This window comes from Poeciliopsis prolifica, unplaced genomic scaffold (assembly GCF_027474105.1).
Source record: "Poeciliopsis prolifica strain line A6 unplaced genomic scaffold, Auburn_PproV2 SCAFFOLD003, whole genome shotgun sequence".
Classification (NCBI taxonomy): domain Eukaryota; kingdom Metazoa; phylum Chordata; class Actinopteri; order Cyprinodontiformes; family Poeciliidae; genus Poeciliopsis; species Poeciliopsis prolifica.
In genome coordinates, this window is record NW_026562378.1 from 17327744 (window position 1) to 17343061 (window position 15318).

The 15318-nt window shown below is 35.9% G+C and overlaps 1 protein-coding gene across 3 annotated transcripts in view; it reads right to left on the bottom strand.

The window, feature by feature from the left end:
• pparg (peroxisome proliferator-activated receptor gamma) overlaps positions 1-15318 on the bottom strand; it is a 39746-nt gene that overhangs the window by 2053 nt on the left and 22375 nt on the right. For all 3 annotated transcript variants that reach the window (XM_055026975.1, XM_055026974.1, XM_055026976.1), the window contains exons 4-8: positions 9964-10102; positions 5733-5932; positions 3620-3728; positions 2479-2666; positions 915-1158 (exon numbers count right to left, since the gene is read on the bottom strand). In XM_055026975.1, coding sequence (XP_054882950.1) covers positions 915-1158; positions 2479-2666; positions 3620-3728; positions 5733-5932; positions 9964-10102 — 880 coding nt within the window. The remainder of the gene's footprint in view (positions 1-914; positions 1159-2478; positions 2667-3619; positions 3729-5732; positions 5933-9963; positions 10103-15318) is intronic.

A 15318-nucleotide genomic window follows, 5' to 3' on the forward strand; every position in this document is an offset into this window, starting at 1 on the left:
GACTGAAGACCAAACGTTTCACGCCTTTTCCCACCTGCACTTTTCCTTTTACTCTAAATCTTGACGGCTAGTATAGAAACGTGCACACGTGGGAGCTGCGTGATTGTCGTTCACTCCTGTGGTCGTCTCTGAAACCTCACCTCTCTTGTCATTTCTCCCTCATCACAAGTGCAACCTTTGCAGTTATTGACTCCTGAATCCTGTGATGCAGCATTTTATTGTTCTCGTGTGAAACAGATTGTTTTTAACCATTTAGTGACTTGATAAATAGGTTAAGACCATCCAACGATAACATGTTTATGACTAAAGGATAATAAGAATAACGAGCTATGTTAAATCTCAGTGTGTACATAAAGTCTTTTTTAATAAAAAGAAACATTTTCACTGGCAGTAAATGGAAGATAAATATTACATTTAAGACATTTTTGCATAGAGATGAAACCAATAAATTGGGATATTACATACAATTTCGAAACATACTGTTTTAAGAGGAAGTGGTTTGCTTTGTTTTGGTGTAAAAGAGATTTGGCTTTAGTGGTTTTAATGGCAGCAGAGTGATGATTTATAGTTTTGTTCTGGGCAGAGCAAGTTTAAAAATTGCCCGCTGCTTCCTGGATTTGTATCAGACTCAACAAAACCTTAAGAAAATAAGTAAAATTGCCCAACTTAGAAAAAAATCATTAAACATTCTATTAGACAATTTTCGGTAACATTTTATTTGATGGGTTGTGAATACGGCTCTCCTAATCATGACAAGAAATCATGATCTGACATAAATTTGTGATAAAAGTATCACTGATTAAACTTTAGCCTTAATAACAAAAAGCTGCATAATTTTTATGCACGACACTCTTATTCACAACCCGTCAATTAAAGTGTCACCTAACATTCCCTGATAAGTGGTGAATACTCACCTCCACTGAGGATGATAACAGCCAAAAACAGCGCCATGTCGCTGTCATCCAGCTCCAGCGTGTTGAACTTGACTCCGAACTCAAACTTTGGCTCCATCATCTGACAGAAAGGTTTTCTGAGACTCTTGAGGAACTCCCGCGTCATGAAGATCTGTCCGTAGGAGATCAGGGTGCCATCCTTGTTCATCAGAGGCGACATCATGATGATCAAAACTTCAATCACTCCGTATTTCAGCAACGTTACCTGGACAAAAATATTTACTGGTTGAAAGGAAGCTCTGAAGGTGGTGAGATATTGGAAAACATGTAATAAAGTCATATATTGTTTTTTAAAAGAAGCTATAGACTAGTAGAGTATTTTTTATGAGTTTCTTCATCTTAATTATGTCTATTCAGCATCAGCAACCTTCAAAATTTCTAACAATGTCGCTGAAACTGGCAGCAGTTTAATCGACTGAGGTGTAATTTGGAAAGGTTCAATTCAATAAAGTGTTTCATTCAATTCAAATCCATTTACAGTAAAGAGATCCACCTGTCCACCCACTGACCATGAGTTATGCTTTGCCAAGACAGGGATTAGTAGTAATTATTGCTTTTTATCAGTGTTGTGTGTGATCACATTTGTATAATTTCTCTGGGTCTTCTCCCAGTGGGATGTGCCCGTTACATGACTGAACTTTTCACCCTATTGATAAGACACTCATGCACACTTGTAAACAGTTGTACCTGTAATCTTGTTCTTTCTAGCCAGCGCTTGTGACCAGACTCAGCTCTCTCTTTCACCATGAAAGACCAGTAAAGTACTCCCATCACTGCAGCCACCACACCAATTGCCCTCTTCTTCTCTGTTTTTCCTCATTCTTGAATGAGAACCTTAGACACTTGAACTCCTCAACTCTTCTCTGACATCTTGAGGAGGCACTCTCCCCTTTTCTGTCTCAAGATCATAGACTAGAGGTGATGATTTTCATCCCAGCAAACTCCCATGCACCCTCAAGGACCCTGAAGAGGGTGTGTATTGTCTCAATTTTTTATATGTATTTATTCCATCATTTACTGTTTGGTTTTTGGTTCTGGATCTATCATCACTCCACCCTCGGCAAATATACAAAAGGTCTTTGTTACAATAACCCTGTGCTACAGCTTGCTTCTACGCTTCTGCTCTCCTACTCTCTGCTTTGTTTGTTTTTTCTGACTCTCAAAAGTAGCTCTTAAAGTGCTGGTATGTATTTTCCATGCACATAGTGCACAATAAAATGAACTATGCGTTGTTATAAAATTTTTAATTGAGCTACTGTCTCTTTAAGTAGCTCCTGCTCTTTCCAACACTCCATTATGCCATTAATGACCTATTAGAAACAACTTCAAAACTTTATGAATCCTGGTCTATGAATAATAGTGGACATAACTGTAGTTTCAATGATGATTAATCATGTTGTAAGCATAATCTGCATAATTTTCTGCTCATTGCGGAAGTTATGTTTCTGATGAAGGAAGGAATAACATTATAACATGATGCAAAACTCAAAAGAGTCCATTTTACCCAAAGATTTTTTTTTCTTACTTGATCATTGAGATCCAGATCGATGAATCCTGGAATGCTCTTTGCAAATTCGGTCACTTCTCTTACTGCTTCTGCAGAGCGTGACTGACAGCTTTTGAAGAAACGTAGCTCCGCCCCATCAGGTGTCAATCCGTTGATCCCCGTTCCCAAAGCTCCATAATCTGACCCTGAGTGGGCTCCTGGGATTCCTGAAACCATAAGAATGTGGAATAAAAATCAGATCTGATTATACTTTGATGTATAACAGTGTATGAATCAAGATTACTCATGCTAATGGCAAATCTGAAGATTTAAAATAAACTTTTATTCCAAGCAAAATCTTTCGTTTGATAATGACTATCAAGATTTTGGACTGGGCCAGTTTAAATCCAGATTTGAGCCTGATAGAGAATCTGTGAAGATTAGGGTGATGGCATGGAAACCCATCAAAATAAAAGACTTGAAGGTCAACACCAGAACAATGTCATTATAACACCAGTAGAAACATGGTGTTATAATGGTCAATAAATAAATATTTGTCCATTGGAATGAATTGTTTTACTTTACTTTTAGAGGCATTCTTGTGTGATCTATTAGAAACAACTTCAAAACTTTATTAATCCTGATCTATGAATAACAGTGGACATAACTGTAGCTTCAATGATGATTAATCATGTTGAAAGCATAATCTGCATAATTTTAGTTTCCTTATTGTTGGGTTTGTAAAGCTGACTATCTTTTGATCTCTTGCCTTTTTTCTAACCAATGCGAAAATGAGCTTATGGTTTCCACTCCTGTTCTTAGCTGCGAGTCAATGAAGCATTTATTTAGACTGTTGGTAGTTAAATATAAACTAAAGTCTTGTTCATTTAGTTTGAACAAGACTTGAAACAGCTTGTTCAAATTTAACTTCAAATTCAAAATATTTAAGAAATATGTGACTTGTTGAATACAAAGAGATAATGTTTAAAAGAAAAGCTCTTATGATTCACTAAATTTGCTTGCAGACAAAAAACTCAACTCAAGGTTTTTAAATAAATACTTTTTAATACCTTATATTTATTTATTACATACATAAATAAATATACATATATTTATTTATATAAAATTGTAACTTTATTCAGCCATCTAAAAATCTGTGATAGATTGTGGCTTTACTAACCCCCAACTGTAACGGTGGACATCTGCTGGTGGTCCTGGGATGGTATCTGCCTACAGTTGATGAATTGCTCCCCTTCTATTAGAGACTTCATGTCATGAATGATGAAAGGCTGCACACACACATACAGAAGATTTTTGAGATTGCAAAAGCTTTCCAACTGTTTTCATTCACAAAAACAGTGAAATGTTTACTTTCAGTTTGCAGTTGAACCTAACACTGCTCAACTTTCAAACATAAAGCAGGTAAATCAGGGGATACAATAGTTGGTGGTAAATGAGAGTACTCAGTCATAGTAATAATGCTGGTCAGAATTGGACCAAAATGTCTCCCGCAGGTCTTCCTCCTTCTGCATTGGATCAAACTCTCATTCAAGCTGGAGACTTGCTGTCAGTCATTGTGTTTTGCACTGATGTCAAAGTTTTAATGTTCTAGACTTGTGCATTCCCTTTACCTTTATAATTTTTTGTCATAACCTCACACATAGAAGTAAATATAATTATTGCAATCTGAAAACCTGAACAAAATGAATAAGCAAAATATAATAATTGCCATTTAAACAGAACCAAAACACATTTAGATAAGAAAATGTATCTAAATGTCTCTTACTTTAGTAATTCTGTAGTCCTGTGTTGATGATTTTTAATATTAATGTAATTTGTGGTATATTCAATCGTTGTTCGAATGAAAGAGATTCACCAAAACACACAATTGTCTGGTAAAGGTAACGATCCTTAACCGTCAGCATGACCTTATCACAAATTTGTTGAGTCATCCTCTCTTACTGTCTACTTTTGTGGTTTTCTACAAAAAATAAAAATAAACAGAAAAAAAAATCCCTCTTTGTTTCCTTACTGCAGTTAAACATAATCAAAAAACAACTAATATCTCGACCTTGAGTGCTAAAAAATGTAAATATTCCACAAAAACTAAAATCATTTACTCTTAATTTGTTTTAGGAGGTACGCAATGATTTCGTAAATGAGCAAGGAGTGCTTCAAACAAAATGCTGAGCCAGTGTCATTTGGCAGCTATGGCTGAGGCGAACAGTCATAACAAGCTGAACAAAGAGATGCAGAGCAACCTTGAGGTCATCAGAATTTACCATCAGAAGAAAAACCTAGAGTTGCTGCAAAAGCTTTAAAAAATAGCAAAAAGGAAAACTACGGCATTAACAATGTTATTTTATTCCTTTGTTATTTATTATTCATTTGGTATTGAAATAATTTTGTAACGAATTACAAATTTAAGAGATTTTTCATCATGTTTAGTTGAATCATGATGTCATGACATATAATCTGTGAAACTTATTGAACTTTTAACTTGAAGGTTTTGCTTTACTGCATAGCAAAAAAAAAAACCCATTTTAGTCTAGAAAAACAATAAAACAGAGTGCAGTGGTTGCTATAGTAGTGTAAGGTAACCCACCATATGTTGGGCAACGAGGTCAAAAAAAAAAAAAAAAAGATAAAACCTCAGATTATTTTTTTGACAAATTTTGTACATTTTTGTTGTGCCATTTTATAAATGTTACAGTACATTATATTGAGTGTCAGCATTAAAACGGACAGTATACAGTAATAAAACCAGTTTGTTTCCCAGTCTAGCCACCTGTTAGAGATTTTATGACTTAGAAACCAGTTGAACCACATGCCCAGTCAAAACAGCAACAAAACCCTGCAAAGTATTCATTTGAAGGGGTGTCACAACAAAAATAGTGCTCTATATGTTTGCACGTGCACTTTGGAAAGTTTAATATTTCCTTAATTCAAAGTTGTTAAATGCAGGATTTCAAATTTTCATTTTGTGCAATAACTGCCAGAAGGCAGAGTAGACGTGACAGAAACCGGTTCAGCAGCCCAGATTAGAACAGAACAGGAATGAACAGCTACTGCACGTAAACTTACAAATGGAAGAAGTTAAGACTTAAAGACTTTTGACAGAACAAGTTCACTTTAGGGTTACTAATAAAGATTTATTGACCATCATGTTTATTCTTTTCACATATTTCATAAAGCTGTCTAATTGGCAGTGGTGTCTCAATGTGTCTGATGTTACAAATCAGTCACAGATGAAATAGACAAAAGGAGAACGGAAATCGGCCAGCCATTCTTACCACTTTTTCTCCCGTCTTCCCAGAGAGGATTGCCCTGGCCTTGGCTTTGGTAAGGGGGAAATACTTCAAATAGGCTTCATACAGATGCCGGGCCAGAGCCCTTAGATCTGCCGCCTCCGGGTGCATGTGCTCCATGTCAGACGAGAACTCAGCCAACAGCTTCTCCTTCTCTGCCTGAGGCATTCGGCCAAAACGAATGGCTGGGAAAGAAAACAGAAATGTATGTTAGTGCATGTAGAAAACAAATATGCAAAACATTAAACACACGATCCACTATTTTATTTGAAATGAAAATAGAAATATCCAACTTATCAAAGCGCAAATGCAAATATCTGCAAAAAGAGAATAAGAACAGAGCACTCTGCATTTATGCTGCAGATCCCCTAAATTTTTTAGACTGAAATTTGTATTTTGTCAATCAGTGCTAACAGTGCTTTCAGATATAAATAATAATAATTAAAAAATGATATGCACAAAAATATACTGACCTAATTTCATTTTGTACATTTAAGAAATGCAGAAATACAACAACTTCCCTTTTAAAAACCTTTTCCTTTAAATTTGGCTTCTGTCCTTAAGTTCCTAAATAAATATTGAAGTGTGTTGTTGCTCAGATCTGTTCAGGTTTGTTTGCTGGGTTCGTTGGGAGAGCACTGGTGGATCGATTGTCTGTTAAAACTAATCTTGTCCAGTTTCAAAACAGAGTTGATCTCAACACATTTAATTAAACATAGGTGAAATTTCCGGAATAGAAAAAAAAAAACAATTTGGGATTACTATCAAGCTGCATCCAGGTATGAGTTAGCAGAGTGAGGTAACTGCTCATACATTTTCTATGAATAAGTTTCGCTGTGTATGTTGGAGAAAGGATAGATTGACTGTTAAAAGCACATAATAAATGGTCCTGTTGAGTTTTTATAAGGTGTGTCTTCTGATGCATTTCAACATGTTCTGCACCTTGATAATGCATTGGTAATTAGGTTTAAACAGTTCACTGAAAGACCTACACTTATCTAATCTTATTTCCCCTCCCCTTTCCTTGTGCCACTGCAGGTGGCATTACAACCAACAATTAAAACTAAAAGAGCTGAACAAAGGAGCCCTGATTGAGTTTCATTTACAAAAAAGGTCTTGGACTATATAGAACAGATAGCCATCTTTAGTATTATGGGTGAGTTTGTAGAATTAGCTATTAAAAATGTCCCAGTACCTATATTTTGACAACTACAACAAAAATGTGTTTTTTTTTAAGTTTATAATGACATTTCATAAAGCCTAATCAGAACAAGGTGAAATTTAATGCCATGCCGTGAGAAAGTCGAGACGTTCCATTAAAGTTGGAAATCATTAATTATCCCTCGCCTCAATTTAGACGTGCACCATTCTTCAGCTGCAGCTTTATGCAATTGTGAAATGCCGAGGTTGTGGTTGATGGCCACCTTGGGCAAATCAACACAAAACTATTGCGTCTCTCTGGGCAATGAGCCCGAGGCATTGACACAGCATGCTGGAGAAACCAGTTGAAACTACAGGCTCTGAGATGTCAATCATTGATAAAAAAAAAAAAAAAAAAACACCCACACTGTGGCGCATTTTCAAAGTTGCTGAAGTGTCGTTAAGTAATACAATGAGGATATGAACAAATGCAGAGAGAAACGCATTAGCAACTGGTTGAAGGAGGACAACAAACAAAATAATTTAGGTGTGAGAAAAATGTCTGGCAGGTTTTCTGTTAAACCCTGAAACCATGACAGCTGACATTTGTTGCAGTGAATGTTTGACATTTTTTTCCTCAAAAAGTCATTTCCATGGAAGAATAGCTGACAAGAAGAAAATATTCTTCCACAAACACAATTCTTTTTAGAATTCATTGAGAACAATCCTGACTAACACTTTAAGGATGAATCTCCTTTATAGTTTTAAAGTTTCATTACTTTAAGACTGCATGTAACTCAAGCAACAGTTAGGAAATTTCAAGCATGTTCATGTATTCTGCATGCAAGATATTCAACAGGCTGTACAAATATGTACAGTTGGATTAACTATAGTATGAGGTTTTGCTCTGATAGGTTTACAAAAGGTTGTCGTCATTTTACAGTAAAAAGAGTTGCTAATAATCCTTGGATCTCACCAGAAGTCAAATAGTCAAGCGGTTGAGGCTGGCCCACCCTAACAGGTGCGACAAAATGGACAAGAGAAGTGGGGAAATGACACCTGAGCACACCCGAGTGAGTTCATAGAGTCACCAAACACACGTGAGGAGGTGGAGTCCGTCAAGCCTCAGTGACCAACAATGGCTTCTGAAATAAAAGCCAGCAACTAAACAGTGGTGGGTGAGGGACAAGATCACACCGTTCAGCACTGTTTTCGCGTTGCATTTCTGCTGTGGAGCCAAGTTTTGCAAAAATATTTTTACATAGTTAAAATAAAACTAAACATGAAGCACAAAACAGGAAGAAGCAGAAAGAATAATCAGGATTTTGGTGAACATATTGATAAGTTTGTGTTAAATTATGCATGGACTTTACAGAACATGCTCGTTACAGTTTTTGCACAAAATAATTCTCAGGTCATATTTCATTTTTGTTCACGTCTTCCTATTTTCAGAATGATCTGATACTTAAAGATCCTTAAACCCTTCTTCTGGAGACTAAAACCAACCACCAATAAAGAGGAACCAGTTCAGTCTATTCTGCCTACATTCTTGTCACATCATAATTATTTTTTCCAAATAGAGAATCAGAGACATTTTCTTAAACAATTCCCTGGGAAGGTGATGACAATCTGGAGCACACATTTGCAGCTGAAGCAGCACGAACCTAGAAGCTGCACCACTTGGTCATACAAACCCAGAAAGCAAAAATTTTACGCACTAGTGAGTATTTGGAGTTAGCTGTTGACCACAGCCTCATTTATGATCGTCTTTAAAAGGTATCAGGTGCATTGAACCAGCAATGTGAACTGAAACATGACCCAAAGTCTGCGATGAAAACCCAAGACCACAGAAGAAACTAGTGGCAATATATAGGGCAATGGGGTGACAAACTACAGACATGTGGCCACACAAAGAAGGCTAAATGTGCAGTAGTGTAGCCAGCAGTGTGCATTCTGTTCTCAGGGGAGCATTGGGGGTAAGAGGAGTTATGTAGAGACATTTCCAAGACCAGAATATCAAAAAAGATCCAACTTTTTCCACCTAAAAGTTACGTTTTTACAGTAAACACAAAACTGGGTTTTGTTACTATTTGAGATATAGAGCAGAAAAGGAAAACAACAGACTCTATTGAAGTTTTTCTTTGTCATGTACCTCATTTAAGTATATATACATATATAGATGTTTTCAGTTTGTTTTTTATATGTATGTCCATGTCAATATAGTCATGGAAAGACTAGGTACCCCAGATGACTTAATAGATTTTTAGAGCCTCTGTTAGCAGAAATAATTAAAAGTTGACATTTTCTGTAAGCCTCCAGTCTCTTATTCCTGCAGAGGAATTTTGTCCTTTACTTTTGCAAAACTTTGCTTCAGTCTCTTTCCAACTTTGTGGAAATCTGTTTGTGCACCACTTTGTTAAGATGATACCACAATGTTTCAAACGAGTGATCATCTGGATTTTGACCCAGTTTGGGCTTTAAAATGCAAATTCTCACAATTATTTTTCATAACTGTGTTGTAAATTAGCTGCTATGTTTGATATTATGTTGCCTGCTACTGTTGCATTACTCAGTCTGGGTCATATTGCTCGGCCTAAGCTGGGGTGAATTTGCTGGTACCTTCACTCCTGGAAAGATTTGGTTTTTCTCCAAATGTTTCTCAGAAACATTTACTGTTTTATAATAATCTCTACTTTATATGTTATCTGTACTTTATATTTTATAATAATCTCTTTAGAATGATGGGCTGGAATGTGTTTGGACATTGCCTTATTGCCCTCTCAAGATTGATTATTAGCAGCTATAATTGCTTCTCTAAGATCACTGCTGATATATTTCTTCTCTGAGATTGTAAACTTGTAAACAATGAACCAGCAAGATGCTCAAACTTCTGCTTTTAAGGAGATGGTGACCCTTGCTGATAATTAACGTACTGAGTACATTTTATTAGCATAACCTGTTGCTACTTTCAAATCCTATGAAAACAGAGAGTTTACACTTAGCTTTTCCTATTTATGCACCATTATTCTTCCATGAACGGATAGAGTTGTGAATAAAAAAAAAACAGATATCTTACCGTTGTGTGACATCCCAACATTCAGGCACTTCTGGAAACGGCAGTATTGACATTTATTGCGTGACTTCTTGTGAATGCGACAGTGAAGATCACAGTGATCGTACACCAGCTTTAGCCTGATTGTGCGTCTGAAGAAACCCTGTGAGGTGAAAATAGAACAGTCAATATAAATACAGTGGATATTAACTTGTAGGACCAAAGTGCATTAAATTTATCATTCAGAAAGGTAAAAAATATTGGTTCTCAGGCCACATATCAGCTTTTCTGAAATGTAAATACGTGCTTTTAATGTTTGATCTGATGGAAAATAAATCTTAATTACCATAATTCCATTTAAAAAAGAGTAGATTGTATTCCAAGGTGTGCTTTTAAATGTTTAACCTTAGAACCAAAATAAGTCATAAGATCTGTTCTTATCTCAGCAATTAAGTTTCCTGCCACGGTCAAACTCCCTATGCACACACCTTGCCAAACATATTCTGAAGACAAGTAATAAGTAGAGTAGGATCAACAATAAACTAAGAAAACCTCAAAGCTGCACTGAAAATGTCAGCAGGGAGTTTAGAAACTCCCCGCTGAGTTCTTTGGGAATGCTTGTCAGTTTTGACATCTACACCACAATCCAGATGTTCCTTTTTTAATCGCAGGTTATTTAGAGAAGGAGGAAGTTAAAGAGGGTCAAGCCTCCGCCTCAAAAAAGAATGTTTTCTATTTTGAAACAATTAAGGGATTGCCTGCTTGGCTGACCCCCTTCTTCTGGTGAGTGTCCCCTGAGACTTCAGCAGAACAATAACTTCTGTAACTCACTTTCATTCAGGCCAGTAAGTTATGATATGACAAAGTGACAGAAAGACATGAACCCCTTTGTGCAGCCACAGAACTAACAGTGTCAAAAATGAACAAATGCAAACATAGGCGCCTGGTTATTAAAATGTATCAAGCAACCATCTACCCCCACATCATAGCATTCAATCCCACAGGGTCTAAAAAAGTCCTATTAGATGAAAGAAACACGGTATTCTATTGATTAATATATGTTTCATCGATATAAAATATTAATCTAACAGCTCATGGGACAAATTGGTCTAATTTAGCAGTTCGGCAGTCTTTCTTCAGTGCCAGACATCCTGAGTTTGAACCTTTTTGAAATGTTTGTTCTGTTGTTATAATCTAATTATGCAAATAGAAAAAGATTGCACTATTTTAAAAAACTGTTTCTTTAATTAACCGATCATTACATCTGTAAGCATGTCGCTGAGCAGAAGTGACTCTGTGGTAGATTGATAAAAGGCCTAAACTGCCTGCATCCTCACCTGCAATACTGCCAAAGGTTTTCCACTGTATTTTATCTGATTTAAGGAGAGTGATAAAAATATAGTGCAGCTATAACACTGATACACATTCTGTTGATGTTACCTTTCCCCTTCATGGCAGTAAACTGACCGAAGAGATGATTGACATGACGGTGGGATTAAAATGTAACATTTATTTGTCATTTTTATTTTTTGATGGGTAGTTTAAAAAAAAAAAGCAAATTAATCATGGAAATTTGTCTAACTGTGAGACTATTATTATTATTAAATAGAGAGACTACTTGAGATTGAAGAATGAAATCCAAAAAATGAAAAGGGAGCTTGACCTCTAAAAATTGTCTACAATGCGAAACATAGCGGCACGACGTTTCAAAGTAGCAAAGTCTTTGTAACTCAGTGCATCACAGCATTATCCTCCTACAGGGTATCACTCACACAAACAATAGCTGATGTGGGGAGATGTAGAGATGATAATTCACAAAGAACATCCTTCATAAAACCTACATGTCAAAAGAATAGTGATGATAATAAGACTTATCTAAACCACATGAAGTTTTGACATCTGTGGATTGCTGTTTCAGTAACCCCTTCAGATAGTGTTAATTTAATTGCATTAAATGGTTTTTAAATACCAGAAACAATGAGTTCCTAGTTGAAACTTGGTTGTTTTTTTGAAAACGCAGGTGTTTAGATTAAACAGGATGTGGGGTCTTTGTTGCTCACTCTGACTGATGCTCAAGATCATCTTTGAAGAAGGGAACCCCCTCAAAGACGCTCCGACCGACAGAAGTAGCTGAGTTGATTGTTTAGATATGTCATTTTTACATACAACTTGTTGACTTATAAATACTAAAATATATCATTTTTATATTAATGTTAAAATACATCCCGATTTAATTTGTAGTCGGTAATGATGACCTGTACCACACATCTTAAAGTTTCATTCATATCAATTGGAGCAAGCAGTGGATTTGTAGGACAACGGTATAATTGTTTGGTTTGGTTGGTTGATTGCATACAACACCATTTAAAACAAAAATGAATGTTTCCATGTTAGTCAAAATTAGTATTTTGTGTTAGTATAAGATGATTTAATGGCTTTGCTTTTGTGGGATTTACATCTTAAAGAAAATCCTGACATTTAGAAAGGATCAAGGAATATATAGGTGCGTAGTAATAAAGAGTGATTTTGTAAAGATGTTTTTTTTTTTTTTTGACAGGTACTTATAGATTTCAGTACAAACTGCCTTTCATGAAAGTTTCATTTTAAACCTTCTTGGAACCAAAGCATAAGGTGAGTACCAAGTACTATTGCTGAAACTGAAAATCCTTCTCATTTATGCTTGGAACATAGTGTCACAATTTATAGTTCAACTTCCTATAATGTGAAAATATTTCAAAGAAAATGGAAATATGTCTGACACTTCCCCCACACTCTATCAGTTATTTATACTCCTTACAGACAGCACAGACAGACACACCGACAGAAAGTTAAAGGGGCTGGCTCGTTGTATGCAGAGGCAGATGCCGGTGTTGAGTGGAAAAATGCATAGAGCTTGTGGTTAGAGTGACAGACATCAGAAAGATAGGAAAATGCCCACTTCTCTCTGGGCAAAATGCAATTATTTATTCCACCGACATATGTCAGGTAACACAGAGACAGAAAAAGGAAGCGACCAGCACAGCAGCACTTTAGAGAATCAGAGACGACTGTGACACTGGTTAACATTTCCTGGCAGTATTCTGAGGTTTTTTGTTTTTTTTTCAACCAAGGCATTACCTTTTGAAACAAGCAATAAATAATTGGTTAGCTGGTGTGGACTTGAATTGACTTCAGAATTACAGAGAGGGTTTAATAAAGTACGGGAAATAAGCTAACTAAACCAAACTGGCTCTATGTGAAAATATAGCTTTCCCCTTGCTAAATCATGAACTAACAGTGATTAAACACAGGCTGAATTAATTTCCACCACACAAATTAGCCTTGATTAGACAGGCTTGTAGAACCAAGAAATCTCTTAAGTAGAACCATTCTGATTAAAGCAAGTAGACTGCAAGATCCTAAACAGCAATACATCATGTTGTTACATGAAGGAGCTCAGTAAAATTCATGGATATCTAAAGGGCCCGGAAGTTTCTAAGACGTTGGAATTCCAGCAAAGAAGAGTGAGAGCAATACTGTACAATACTGTAGACCTTACTCTTCCTTTCCAGAAGAGTAAGGCCTACCAAAATAACTAAGTGCTGCACTGCTGACACATACAGGCGATCAGAAAAGGAACCATGGAAAAAAGTAAGTAATCCAAGTCTTACCTGTCTCTGCTGAGATTGGTGTACATAATTTCAGAAAAACAAAGACTTGGAAAAATGACATCAACAGCATAAGGGGAGTTTGAAGGCCAAATCACTTCTGACTAAAGAACATAAAGGCCCAAATTTTATCTTGAAATTCCCAGCACATATGGCGAAATATTTCCTGAACTATTAAGACAGCAGTTTAACTCTTTGAAAGCTGTCGGTTAGTTTTACATCCAATATAAAACTAACTGCATTTTAAAACAGAACGCCATTTCTAAAATTAACCATGATGATGGTCATGTGATAGTCTGGTGCTGCTTTATTGCATAAGGACCTGGACAACTTGGAAGAACTGATAGATCATGTAATTCAAAATCACGTCTGCTGGTGACAATGAAATAAAACAACTCACAGACTTTGTTATTGAAAAATAGGTACTAACTAGAGGTTCCCTATTAGATACATGTAAAGTTTAATAATGTTCGAAAACAGTTTTCTTGTTTCTTGACTGGTTATGTCATTCATGATTCATAATTCACCTTCAAACCTATGAATGCTATTTATCACTCTGCTTTCAAATTAATCTCTGGAGATAACCCATTACATTACATTAAATTAACCAACTTTATTGCCAGCTGTTTCTGTTGGATGCAACCAGCACTTCCCAGTATTTCCCAACAAACCTGCTCCAAATTCCTCAAACTTGCTAACCTGCAACTTTAGTGCTAAAAATTTTAACCACAGTCATTACCATAAACATTAGACAGATGATCTAATGCAGTATGTCTTTTATATCTACATGCACTTCATATTTGGAATATTCAACAATTGAATTACTTTCTCAGTAAAACAAAACACTCCTGTCACAGAGGAGTTACACGATGGAAGAGAAGTGATTATGAAACTGTAGAGCACCACGAGACAGGAAATCTGTTGCAAACCCACCACAAAGAGTCAGTGCTCATTAATTTTTGGCTCATTTCAGGTGGTGTTGTTTTTCCAATGTGAATTTCAGGATATATAATTTTAGTTTCTGTCATGTTATATAAATAGATTATATTTTATGGGGTCCCGAACTGATTCTTTAAAGAAAAGAAAGTCCCTCAAATTCATTATTCAAGATAACAAGGCATGTGTATCTCAAAAATTACCACATCACTGGAATAATATACTCATACACAGACAGTGTTATACATTTCAGTTTATTTTGAAACCCAAAATTATATTTTTAAAAATATGAATGTTACCGAAAGCCTTCATAGAACACTGTCAATAAGAAATTGTCACCCTATTGATCAGCATATCCATGTACGATATAGAAAGAACACTGAGTACTTGCTCAGGGTTCCTTTTGCATGAATTACTGCATTACTGCATTAGAGGCAATCAGCCAGTGGTTCTGCTGAGGTTTGAAGGAAACCAAGGTAGCTATAACAGTGGCCTTCAGCTCATCTACGCTGCTGGTTCTGGTATCTCTCATCTCATATAAATATACCTGAACAGCAACTTCTTTAGCAATATTGTTTTTTATGGCTACCCTCATTAACTGTCTGAGAACTGTCAAGTCAGCGGTCTCTCCCATGTTTCTATAGGCCATAAAATAGAATCTTTATTTTTGTTCGTGCTGAGTTATATTCAAATTTTCTGAGAATCAAAACTAGCAGAATTTTCATCAGCTATGTGCCAGAATTATTTGATTGAAATGTATCACTATGTCTGTAATAAATCTATGAGTTTTACATTT